Here is a 12,714-nt window from a genome sequence, read left to right on the forward strand (position 1 = left end):
CACTAAATCCTATCACATCTCCTGAGATTTGTCATGTCCACGCTCCCAAACAAATGTGGATATTGGAGATTTTATGAATCCCCTCCAATACCCACCGACTACAGGATCCTAAACAAATGTCATTGGAAGAGGTCCACTAGAAGTGGTTTGTGCTACCATTTGATATGTTCGCCAATGTTTGTTTGGTTTGTGATCCATGTAAATTATACAATGGCAGTGATTTATGAACCTGGATCAACCTCCTGCATTAAACTACTTCACTTATGCAAGTTTTTGTTTAATCAGGATTGTCAGAGAGGGGATCCTGTAATTATCAATCTCACCCAGCGTTTACAACCATAAAACCTACTGTAGCTCAGTACAAGTGGGACCCACAGAGGGGTGGGTTTTGTGGTTGTAAACTCTGGGTGAGATTGCTAATCTCACCAATTGTTTTACAGGATCCGCTGTCAAGACTTGATTTGCCAAAAAAAGGCACCACTTTTGATAAATTGATTAGCCGAATGCTAGATTTTTTATCCAATTAATCACAAGTTTTCAATTGCCATGATTCCTAAAAAGAAAACTATTATCCAACTGAATGTGGAAATGGCCAATCTCAATATCCAACAATTTTTTTGCACATGGGATCGAATTAGATAGCTGGAAGGTTAGGTTGCACTATTATAGTCAAGGGGCCTCAAGTTCCAATTATTAGAGTATCAGATCTAAATCCAGTTATTGAATACAGAGGAAAGAACGTTCCAGAAGATCACTCCATTAAAGAGTCCAAGTACATGTAGATAAAATTAGGAAAACTAAAGAGTCCAAGAAAGACAAACTCAAGCATCCTATTGAAGATCAACAAGAGAGATGAAGTCAAGAAGCTCTTGGACTGTAAGCCATTATCCCTGACCAGCTCCCTGTACTCCAACTATTCACATTAATAGAGGATGACCCCTCGCCGTGTCGAATTGTTGAGATGTAGGATCATACTGATCCGAACCACGTTACATTGTGCGCGTTTACCATTCATGCAGGGGTTATCCTCAGCCTTTCCTAAAACAAAAATCACATGAAAATGACTGTTCGACTAGGAAATAGAGTTGAAAACGCCCATCTTTTAAATATTTTTTGGCATATGTTTTACAAAATAACGTTTAACATGTATTCTCTAAAGAAGTAAGCAAAAAGTGAATTGAAGTTCATTTTTCTGTTAAGAAGCACATGTGAAGTGGCTACTTTGCCCTTGCATTGGCATTTTTTTTTTAGGTGTATGCAGGGGGGCTTGTAATTAAACTACGACCATTCGAGTTTATGGGAGCAAAGTTCTTGTTTGTTTAGTATTTCCTAAATATCAACAAAATTTAGGTGAAGAAATTTGCGGACTGCAATTTGCCAGACAAAAGCAAAGCAAAGGCTTCCACTTCTGATTCCTGCTGGTCTTTCATTTCATTCTTGGGACTCAAAGATTTTGTTAGATACCCACACTTGACTTTTTCTCTTTTTATTAATGAGAGGGGTCAAGAAATTTGTGGACTGCAGACACATTTTGGTCCTCATCCATATTGCTTTGACTCCCTCAAAGATAACTGCTACTGACCTGAGAGAGAGAGAGAGAGACGTCCATATATTGGCTGAGTTGGACCTCCCACGCAAAACCAATCTGATGAAAGATGGAAGGCAGAGATGGCTCATGAAACGTGGAACAATACCAACGACGTCCATCGGCATTTACCAATTGGGTAGATGTCCAAATTGGACCAACCAACGACCACATTAGCATCAACGATCTGGTTTGGTCCCACCAAGCATTTGGGCAGAGGTCCAAGTAATTGACGTGAGCCAGGCTGTTTATGGAAAAACCATAGGCCCACACCAACACTTTGGAGCTACACTGACGTGAGCCAGGCTGTTTATGGAAGCCATTTTTAAAACATGACCAGGTTTATGAACTTAAAAGGTTGTAAGTTTGTAACTACTAGCAAGGAAATACCAACATCACACACAGAGAGAGAACTTAGTTCAGTTCCTGGTCACAAAAGATCCAGATGGACTTTGTACTTAGATAAAGAGTGCGTGGTAAATGGTGTTTAAAAGAGGAACTGAGTGAAAGAACATTGGAAATGGGTGTCTATATTTGAAAAATGTGTCTGTACAAACCAATGAAGCTACCACAACTGAGAAATGATAATGACAAGAACTTCATACACTGTAAAATTTGGTAATCAAAAAATATTCTGCTAGCCTTCTTTCTTTTACTCCCATTCTTCACCTTCCCCCCATGTTGACATCCAAGCCCAATGTATACAATTTACAAGATTCCCTTCACCAGGTGAAAACCCAAAATGGAGCAACACAAACTGAACACCTCTCCACAATGTACAACCTTGACTTTGAAAGTATCCAACCACATTCTTGTTTGATTGTGTAAGCGTTAGCTCCTTGACATATACCAAAATGGAATGAATCAGTAAAAATGTTGTAGCAACCAATTTTACTCCGTCAATGATAGCATGCTCATCTCCGTTGCTGTTCCTCCCCATGCTTTAAGCAGACCTCTCAAACAAAACCTGACCAGATGGCCATCTTGGCAATTGGTCTGACGCATCAGCAAGGCTATGAAGCAATGTTACGACTTCCACTGTATCATTAAGATAGTACTTAGCCTTGCTTGGCTTCTTGCCAACTGTACATGCAAAAATATCGGTCGTTAAGGGAACAGCAGTTGCAATACTCTCGAACATGTCTTCATCTGATCGATCATCTCCAATGCACATCACAAAATCTGGCAGCTCCCCGCTACTTGACATCGTTGATAGAATGAGCTCTGTGACCCAACCTTTATTTACACCCTGCGAAAGTAGCACACAAAGATTTAAAACCAGGGTGTTGAAGAATGCGCAAGAGGACTAACTGCAATGCACGATGACCACCAACTCAAAACAACTAGACAGTGTTGCTCATGGGCTCATCAGACCAACTGTGCAGATTGGAACAGAATGGAATTGCAAAATTTGGAAGGAACAACTGTACAGATTGGAAGAGAATGGAGAGCAGCATACCTGTGGCTTGACTTCAACTATATGCTGGCCCTTTTTAACCATAACAGGTTCATTTGCGAGCACGCTCTCAAGGTGATCTAACAATTCCTTGGCTTGGCAAGAACCAAAATCCGGATCAGCATCTTGATGGTGCCAAACCAGAGCGCTCTCCTTTATTTCAATTGAAGAGCCGTCAGTTGTCTCTGTGTACAGTCTCATAACAGGTTCAGCAATCCGCTTCCAGTCAAAATCTGCTGCAATAGAAGCGGACTCCCACTCTGAGTTTCTGTGCCATCTGTTACAGAAAACATTAAGTAAAATTATCAATCAAATTGATGTTTGTAAATGCATGCTCTGCAGCAATCTATTAAATCGATCATCTACCTGATAAAGTACCCATGTTCTGCAGCAATCCCCAACAGGTTGCATGGGGAGAACCAGTTACTCAAAGAATCGCGCCCTCTACCACTTACAATGAACACAGTATTCTTAGGATCATTGCACAAACTATTGAGAACTGATACTACTTCTGCACTTGGAGTTCTACTGATGGATGTCTGAGGCATCATGGTGCCATCATAATCCAAGAATATGGCCCTTCTATTTGTTTTCCTGTATGCTGAGCCGACCTGTTCAACAGAGAGATTCCTGAAATTGGGACTGAGAGCTATAACCCTAAAGTGCAACCCAAGACCCAATCCCCAGTACGTCTTAGAAAAGTGCTCCCTGCATGCTCTTACCAAGTCTTGGTCAAAGCTACGGGCCCAATAAGCCATATCATGTGAACTAACATACCTATAATGCTTCTCATGGCGCAAATATTTCTCAGTAACAGGCACAGTTATGGCCACGTTTATGGCATCAGCTACTGCATCAATGTTCCATGGGTTCACCCGGATAGCTCCGCTCAGAGATGGTGAGCAACCGATAAATTCAGAGACAACAAGCATACTCTCCTTTCTGGTCCCCGGGACATCACACATGGCTTCATTCAGTTGTGGGGTGCTCTGTCTGCAAACAACATACTTGTACGGGACCAGATTCATGCCATCCCTCACTGGATTAATGACGCAGCACTGGGCCACAACATAAAAAGAGATTTTCTCATAGAGGGGAATGGGCTTATCAATTAGAACCACAGGCTCATAACCTGGGTAACCATACAGTTTGTTGATCCTCTCTGCAGTCGAATATGTTTCTTTCTTTGCTTCATCAACATCCTTCCCTGAGCTCCTCGCAGGATTGGCAATCTGAACCATAACTATATTCCCTTGCAACTCACAATGCTGTTCCAATAGTCTCTCCACCGCCAGTAACTTTAGACTGATACCTTTGAATATGTCCATGTCATCAACACCCAGAATCAAAATCTTTCCTTTGAACTGTTCCTGGATCTCTTTCACTCTGGAAGATGTCTCGGGAAGATTCAATACAGATTCAAGCTGCCCCATATGGACTCCAACAGGAAGAATCTTAATGCTCACCGTGCGGCCATAGTATTCAAGACCAATATAGCCTCTTTTGGATTCATAATCCAGACCCAGCATCCTTCTGCAACAGGAGAGGAAATGACGAGCGTAGTCGAATGTATGAAATCCAACCAGATCTGCATTCAGCAATCCCCTTAAAATCTCATCGCGGACAGGCAGTGTCCTATAAATTTCTGAAGATGGAAACGGACTGTGCAGGAAGAAGCCCAGCTTGACTTGATTGTATCGTTCCCTCAAGAGCGTAGGAAGAATCATGAGATGATAGTCATGAATCCAGACATAAGCATCATCGGGATTAATCTCCACAACCTTGCTTGCAAATATCATATTAGCAGATACATAAGCTTGCCAGAGAGATCGATCAAAGCGGTTCCCATGTTCTTGACACAATGGAAGCATGTAATGAAAGAGAGGCCATAACTGCTGCTTGCAGAAGCCATGGTAAAACTTTGCTTGAAGGTCAGAGGGTAGAAATGTTGGCACGCATTTGAAGTCATCGAGAAGTCTTTGGGCAACCTCTTCTTGCTCGCTTGGATCTATATCAGCCTTGAGACAGCCAACATAGAGAACCTCAACATCAGATGGGAAACCATCCTTCAGTTGAAGAAGGATGGAATCCTCATCCCAGCTGAATTCCCATCTCCCACTCGACGTATCCTGCTGAACACGCAGAGGGAGCTGATTGGCTACAATGATTCTCCTCTTCGGAACAGAAGATAGGGCCTCCGGCGTCATGTAGGACAAAGCAACTCAGGGCCTAAAAGCCACATTCACTTGTTAGTTATAGTGAATGGAGAGAAAGATAGAGATCGAATAGAATGGGAATTTGATGGCTGTGATCAGAGATTTTCTTAAAATACGCTAAAAACGGGAAATAGAAAAAGAAATGCGCATTGAGAGAGAGAGAGAGAGAGAGAGAGAGAGAGACGCTGGTAAAAAGGGGAACATAAGAAAAGCAAATTCTGAAAACAATTTCAAGAAATTTTCTTCCCAAACATCAAGAACAGGGAAGGTAGAAAAGAAAATACCGAAAACATTGCCCAGGAAATTTTCTTTCCATATATCAAGAACAATGTAATTGACAAGAACAAACATTAATAAACGAGAAATCCAATGATATAATGGAGTGTTTGGTGAATACAACCAATTAGCATCACCAATGTTGTGGTTGTTACAGCAGGCAGAGTGTGCCCTGTTTCAACAAGAAATTCATGAAATGGGTCCGAGTACTTGGGCGATTGGCACCAAACTGTGATTGTTCAATATCAAGAATCATCTTTGTCTAATCCAATTAGCTCTAAAAAATGTTATACAAAAATCCATGAAGTATCAAAACGACCCGAAAAAATTCCATTAAATAAAATGAGGGAGGGATCTAAAGAAACAATCTCTTAATGATATTTTTCTATTGTCATTCATCGCCAAAAACCCATTTTACATCACCAAAGAAAAACAATTTTCATCTCAGAGACCAAGATTCCACAAGCTACCCAATAATTAACAGAATTTCAATCAATATTCACGTCAACACCAAACCCAAGATAACACTAATATCTTAGAAATTAAAAGCTACCATAATCAGATTTCAAGAAGCATAAAAGAAACAAGAGCTACCAATCTTTTGAACCTCAGATTTCATTTTTTATCAAACTATAGCAGAGAGAAAGTCACAAGATGACTCCTAACATGAAATTTTCTGAGAAAAAAAAAGAGAATATCAATATTTTCATCACACCACCTCCGTTCAACCATCGCCACCATCGTCATAAGGCACCAGAAAACCACCGAATTTCAAGAAAAAAAACAGGAACTCAACGGAAGAACCCAAAAATAACACTCAAGAAATGTCAGAAGAACGCAAATATCCTGGCGTAACACCACCAATTAAAACCCTCCCCACGAAGCCAAACCAAGAGAAAAAATAACCAGAATCAGAGAAAAACAAAGAAAACGAGAGGAAAAGAAAAACCCACCAAGCTAGAATCTCTGGAACAAAGAAGAGAAAGAAAACGCAAGAATCCCCCGGAAACCGGCGTCGAAAAACTTCAACACCAACCAATTCCCGTCGAAGATTCAGCCCTGCAAATAACGGAAAATCGGATTCCGTCCAGAGATGTAACGTAGTCTCGCATCACCCGTAACGGAAACCAAATGCTCCACAGAGAGAGAGAGAGAGAGAGAGGTTAGGCCGGAAAATGGTCGCCGGAAAATTATAGAGAGGGGAGAGAGTGCGGCGCTCTGGAGCAATGACGACGTGAAAAAATCTGAATTGGATTTTATCAAAGCGATCATCGAAATACGTACTTGCTCTTTCCAGCCCTCTCTCTCTCTCTTAATTAACCATGGTTAAAGATTTTTTTAACCCCAGGTTAACGTACGTTCAACGACCCCCCATGCCCTTTTCTTGGAAAATCCTAACGAATCCTAAGTTCCTAACCAACCTCTCTTATCCGATCAATTACCAAGAAACCTAACCTTGGTTTACAGACTCGGTTCGTTCTGACTTCAGGGACTTGGTGACTCGGACTGAGTCCTCCCCCATCCCCGAGTCTCGATAGAGTCTACCTAGCTTTGCTTTTACTGTTGTAGTAATTCTGCTCTTATCCAGTTCGAACAGGGTCTCGTCTGAGTCTGACTTGGGAACCGAGTCGTCACAAAGGCCACGTAGGGCACTTTTGTGAATTTCATGCACGTAGAGGCCATTTTGATAGGAAAGCGTTTTGACAGCTGTAACAAGACTCCAGCCTTTAACCGCGGCCAAGACTTGCACGCCGCTACCAGCCCACGCGAATCGCCAGCTTTCATTTCTCCCCATGTTGATACTATCCTCTTTCTTATCTCAATTACCAAAATACCCTTCTATCCTTTCCCCAAGGTCCATTAACCTACCTCGTCGGTCATGCCCCCCCCCCCCCTCCCTCTCTCTCATCAAGAAAAAACGAAGTCCAAAAGTTCAAAAAATGGGGCTGAAAAGGGAATGGGTCCAGGGAGGTTTGTGGGTTGGATCCCTAATCCAAAGCCCGAATCGATGCGATTAGTCAGTTAATTTGTATGCCATAAACCAATTTGCTTAGATTTGTTTGCTTAACTGTATATAGGTGTGAACTGAACTGGCTTGGCATTTCTGGATTGGATGTGGATCTTGCCTTGATCCGATATGTAACCAGGATTTGTGCTTAATTGACTAAGTCTGACTTTGATTGCGTTTGTAAAATCTAAACGTGCCTAACCCTATTTTTCTCTGTCAAAAAAAAAAAAGGAAAGGTGTGTGAAGTGTGAATCGTTTAAAAAGAAGGCAATATGAAATAACAATGAAAGCGAGTAAAACAGTATTATAAAAAGTAAACTAAACAAATTTGTGCTTTAACTTAAATGCATTTTTTAAGTACTTTACTAGAAAATACTCATCTTGTATAATAAAGACATCATGTTTTAAAATAAATTAAACATATCAGGTTGAAAGTGCTTAATTTGTCAACATCAAAAAGTTTGGTTTCATATTAAAGGGAGAAAAAAGCTTTTCAATCTGTAGAAGCAAACTTATCATAAAGAGAAGAGAGAGGTCTGGTTTGAAGCGAGCTTGTTGACAGGTAGGCTTCCAAAGTTTTTCAAGGTTTCAGTAACTAAGAGTCGAACAAACCATGAATTATGTGAGCTGAGATTCATCAAGTCAAACATATTTTGTTTTGAATAATTTGCATATATATATATATATATATATATATATATATATATATATATATATATATATATATATATATATATATTCGTTTATCCATTGGTCCAAATGGATCAAACCTTAGCCTCGGGCCTAGTCTAACCGTTAAGATATTCCATTTCTGATCCCTCTTCTTTTGACAATTCACTATCGTTGTCATGAAGCCAACGTGCTGCGCTGAACAAAACCAGGCCGGCCCCAAACTGAGCCCACTGTGCTCCCTAGTCACCCTTGGGTTAGAGAACATGTGACCAAGTCAGACAAGGTTAAATCCTGATACAAGGTCCATCCAATAGGTTCGATCACACTCTAATCTGTACCCAGGGATGGAGCCACGTTAGCGGGAGAGTGGGCACGTGCCCACCCTGACCTACTGAAATCCCTTAAAAGGGCTACAGTTCAGGGTGGGCACGTACTCATCAGTGCCCACAATTACCCTCTCATAGCATGGGCAGTGCCCACCCTAATCGGGTCAGGGTGGGTGGGCACTGGTGCCCAACCCAAAGGGGGCCGACCCCCTTTTGGTTACACATTTTCTCAATCGCACCCACCCTCCCTCCCTCCCCGGATTTTGCCCTCTCTCTCTCTCTCTCTCTCTCTCTCTCTCTCTCTCTCTCTCTCTCTCCCCGAGTCTCCGCTGGCGTCAACCCTCCACCCTTGTTGTGGTCCCTATCCTCTCTCTCTCTCCAGTCATGCGCTCTTACTAGGGTTTTGTATGTGTGTTTGTTTTTTTATTAACATAAGCATGAATAATAAATATTTGTTTTTTTGTTAGAATATTAAAGCTTTTATTTTTTTTTCAATTAGCATAAATCTATTATTTCTTTTAGGACTTTGGGTATTGATTTAATTTTTTTCAATTACATGATTATATAATGAAAGTTTTAGGGTTTTTTATCTGGTATTTTCTTTTTAATTATCATTAAGCATGATTCCATTAATAAATGCTTGTTTTTTATTATCAAACCTTTAAATCTTAGATTTTTGTTAGGATTTATGTCTTCTATTGTGGTTTTTCAAATGACCAAAATATTTAATCAGAGGTTTGTTTTGTTTTGTTTTGTTTTTCAATTAGCATATCTATAATGTGATGTTTGTTAGGACTTAAGGTTTTTATTTGCTTTTTTTAGAAAGAAGTTAGTTTATGCTTTTAAGGTGTGTGTGTTTAATTATTATTAGGCATGAATCTATGAATATTATGTGGTTTGATCTTGGTTAGAATATTAAGTGTTTTTTATTAATTAATCATAACTGCATAATTTATAATGTTTGTCTTGATTAGGGTTTTGTTTTTTTTAGATGACATAAATGTTTAGTTATGGTTTAAGGGGTTTTTTGTGCTTTTTTTCAATTATCATTAGGCATGGATATATGAATATTGCAAGTTGTGATTTTGGTTATAATATTAGTGTTTTTTTATTACTTAGCGTAAATGCATAATTTATTGTAGGGATTAGTTTTGATTTGTTTTTTTTAAATGATATATATGTTTAGTTTATAGTTTTAAGGTTTTTGTTTTTTTTTCTAATTACCATTCAACATGAGTCCATGAATATTGTGTGATTTAATTTTGGTTAGAATATTAGGGTTTTTTATCTAGTATAAATGAATCATTTATGATGTTTGTAGAAAATAAGGTTTTGATTTGGTTTTTTGAAACATATTTTTAATAATTTAGAAAAAAACATATTGTTAGTAATTAATTTTTTAAAATTTATATTTGTTCCCACCCTAGGTTAAAATCCTGGCTTCGGCCCTGTCTGGACCCAACACCTTATGCTCAGATATGGATCTCAAAGTAAGATCCGAAAATGTTGTTGAATCATATTCAGATGCGTCTAATTGGAGTTTGGTTGGATTCGGATAAAAACATTTGCATGGTCTATGTTTGTATCCAGATAAAATCAATTTCCTTCAAACATTTTACATGCTAAAAATTATTTCTAACTTTTACTGGATCAAGAATAACCATATATAATTTGGATGTGGATTCGAATCTATTTAATCAGATCTCATTCATTTTATGATCACAATTCAGTTTTATTGCTCAATATGTTAGCTAGATTCAAATTTGGGTCAATGATGATCCAGCCCATATCTAATCCACTTGCACCAATAGGCAAAGGCCAACTAAGTCACAAAGTGGTTCAATTGTATTCATACCTAACTGTACAATTCAACTGCACTGGGTCCACATCAGGCCTGGCATCAGCAGGTCAGTCTCAAGACCATGTTCAGACCCGTTTCAAGCCTTCATGGGGTTTGAATTGGAACGATTAGTCAGGCGGTTCTGAGCTAAAGTCTGGATCCAGATCCGTTGCCAATGTACTGATCAACATCCAGGCGTGAAGTCCGAGTCAGATCCAAACATGCGTGGGCCCCACCTGCCGGATCCCAAAAACAACTCGTATTCAAACCGGGTCCAGAAACAATGGTCAGTGGACCCAGGCCAAGTCTGAATCCGACAAGCTAACAACTCTTCCAAGTTCTCAACACCTCCACGAGTCAAAGGGGTAAAATCGTCATTTTTGAAAATTTATTTGCTCGCGTCCTTGACGAAATACACAGACCCATTTCAGTAATTTCAGATACATTACACCAGTTTTTCCATCATTTATTTTTTCCGTTAAAATATTTTTCTAATTGCCTCGGTCTATCTGCTACGTCGGATACACAGACAGTGATGGGTCCACTGATATCCACGTGGCTAGAGACCACTGGATAGTGGAGACTACGTGATTAAATGCATTTTTAAAGGGAGTATGGGCCCCGCCTATCCAGAAGGAAGGGGAACGAATGAGTGAGGGGGAGGACGGGTCCCACTTTATCCTATAGGAGCGCGCGGGATCCTGGCCGTTGTCCCGATCAAAGATGAGCACCGAAATGGGGGGCAGCAATTGAGGTAAGGTGCAAACGGTTCCCGGCTCGTCCACATCCAAACTGAAAAGGACCTGTGGGCCCCACACAAAACCGTAGAATGCTCCAAAAACAACTCCCCCACCCGCCATTTCTTTTCAAGTGCTCATGCCAGTCTAACGTCGGCCTGGTGCAGGGGACATGCTCTTCATTCCCGCCTTGTTTCAAAATTTTGTCATCTACTTCGAGTCTATCCCCAAGTGGGGTTTTGAATTTCACATCTATTTCATGTCCTCCATCCTCACCCTAAATGAGACTGGTTTGGATGGATCCCTGGTTTCCCCCGATCCACTGCCATCCCTACGCATAATAATAATAATAATAATAATAATAATAATAATAATAATAATAATAATAATAATAATAATCAGATTTTTAATTTTCACTTTTATTTTTTCAATCCCTCTTTTGGCATCACTTTGGCTATATAAGGACCTTTTCACATTTTGAGCTCTCTCCCCTTAGATAATTGGGAAAAAAAAAATACCTGGCTCACTGAGTTCACTGGCATAAATCTCCAAGTCATTCTTATCCACTAGGAAGTACCTCCAGCATGCAAAAGAAGACCATACTAGGCCTATATCTCCATCTCTTATCAAGCCTGTGCCAAAATGTCATTCTACAACATTGAAGGGACATAATGGTCATTTTAAAACCATATGGCCTAACCTTGCTAAATATGCCATACACCCTAATTTTGAAAACTGGATTAGTAAAACAGTAATTTTTCTTAGCTTAATTGATAGGAACACCACATAGGACTGACGTGGGATAAGGATTTATATAAACCATATATCCTTGTCATACATAAAAGAATGTTAGAATGCTCCTTTTAAATAAGGTTATTCATTAATGGACTATTTTGTTTGTTTTGCTTCCCTAAAATAAGCGAGCTTGATGACTTAATTTCCCTTTTCCCCTTATTTGATATATGAGAACTAAACCCCTAAAGGAAATTAAGGGACAACTATATTAGGTTAAAGCTTAATATGTCAAAATTAACGGCAAATATTAAAAATTTTGCCGCATAAATTGAAATTTAGCACATCCTTGCTAGTCTCTTTTTTAGAGTGGCCCACATGGTCCTCATTATTTTGATCAACATACATAACCCCACGAACTCACATGTCTAAACCTAGGTCAAAAACTAAGTCACAAAGTGATGTAGTGGTCGGCCCACTACCCTGATCATGTCTCAAACCCATCCTTCGAATATTTGAAGGATTCATTCCCCCAAATCTTCACCTTTTTATTGCAAGATAATGATCACCATTCACCTCACATGAGACAATGGCCCCATGATTGCAGTTCATTTGGACCAGCTTTGGATGAGGTCTGGCTAAGTACACATCTAGGCCATTGTGATAGCCATGATTAGGTTACAAACTAAGTGAAGAGATGCCCTTCATTGTCTTGGATCCCTATTTTGATAGGCTTAAGATCAAGTTGATTATGATGGTTGTGTCTATTTCTAGAAGCTTGTTCATTTTAACATTATTTAGAACGATCCCATTTTATATTCTTAAAGCACTAGTTTAGTGACCTTGTGTATAGCCCATAGGGGCTC

The 12,714-nt window shown here is 39.6% G+C and overlaps 1 protein-coding gene across 1 annotated transcript; it reads right to left on the minus strand.

Moving 5' to 3' along the window:
• Positions 1-2,187: 2,187 nt before the first annotated feature.
• Positions 2,188-6,761, minus strand: LOC149837407 (putative alpha,alpha-trehalose-phosphate synthase [UDP-forming] 9). The gene is made up of 4 exons (XM_090007364.1): positions 6,487-6,761; positions 3,408-5,270; positions 3,045-3,318; positions 2,188-2,834 (listed from the first exon to the last, which is right to left on the minus strand). The coding sequence occupies exons 2-4, from the start codon at positions 5,246-5,248 to the stop codon at positions 2,529-2,531; spliced, it is 2,421 nt and encodes an 806-aa protein (XP_089863490.1). The 5' UTR covers positions 5,249-5,270; positions 6,487-6,761; the 3' UTR covers positions 2,188-2,528.
• Positions 6,762-12,714: the final 5,953 nt, after the last annotated feature.

This window comes from Nuphar pumila, chromosome 5 (genome assembly GCF_984573655.1).
Source record: "Nuphar pumila chromosome 5, dmNupPumi1.hap1.1, whole genome shotgun sequence".
Lineage (NCBI taxonomy): Eukaryota > Viridiplantae > Streptophyta > Magnoliopsida > Nymphaeales > Nymphaeaceae > Nuphar > Nuphar pumila.

Excerpts from the sequence above, each read along its gene's own strand:
- LOC149837407 (XM_090007364.1), bottom strand. The coding sequence starts at position 5,248 with ATGACGCCGGAGGCCCTATCTTCTGTTCCGAAGAGGAGAATCATTGTA. Across the intron at positions 3,319-3,407 it reads GAACATGGGTACTTTATCAG|ATGGCACAGAAACTCAGAGT; the intron begins GTAGATGATCGA and ends TTTCTGTAACAG. Across the intron at positions 2,835-3,044 it reads TAGTTGAAGTCAAGCCACAG|GGTGTAAATAAAGGTTGGGT; the intron begins GTATGCTGCTCT and ends CTACTTTCGCAG.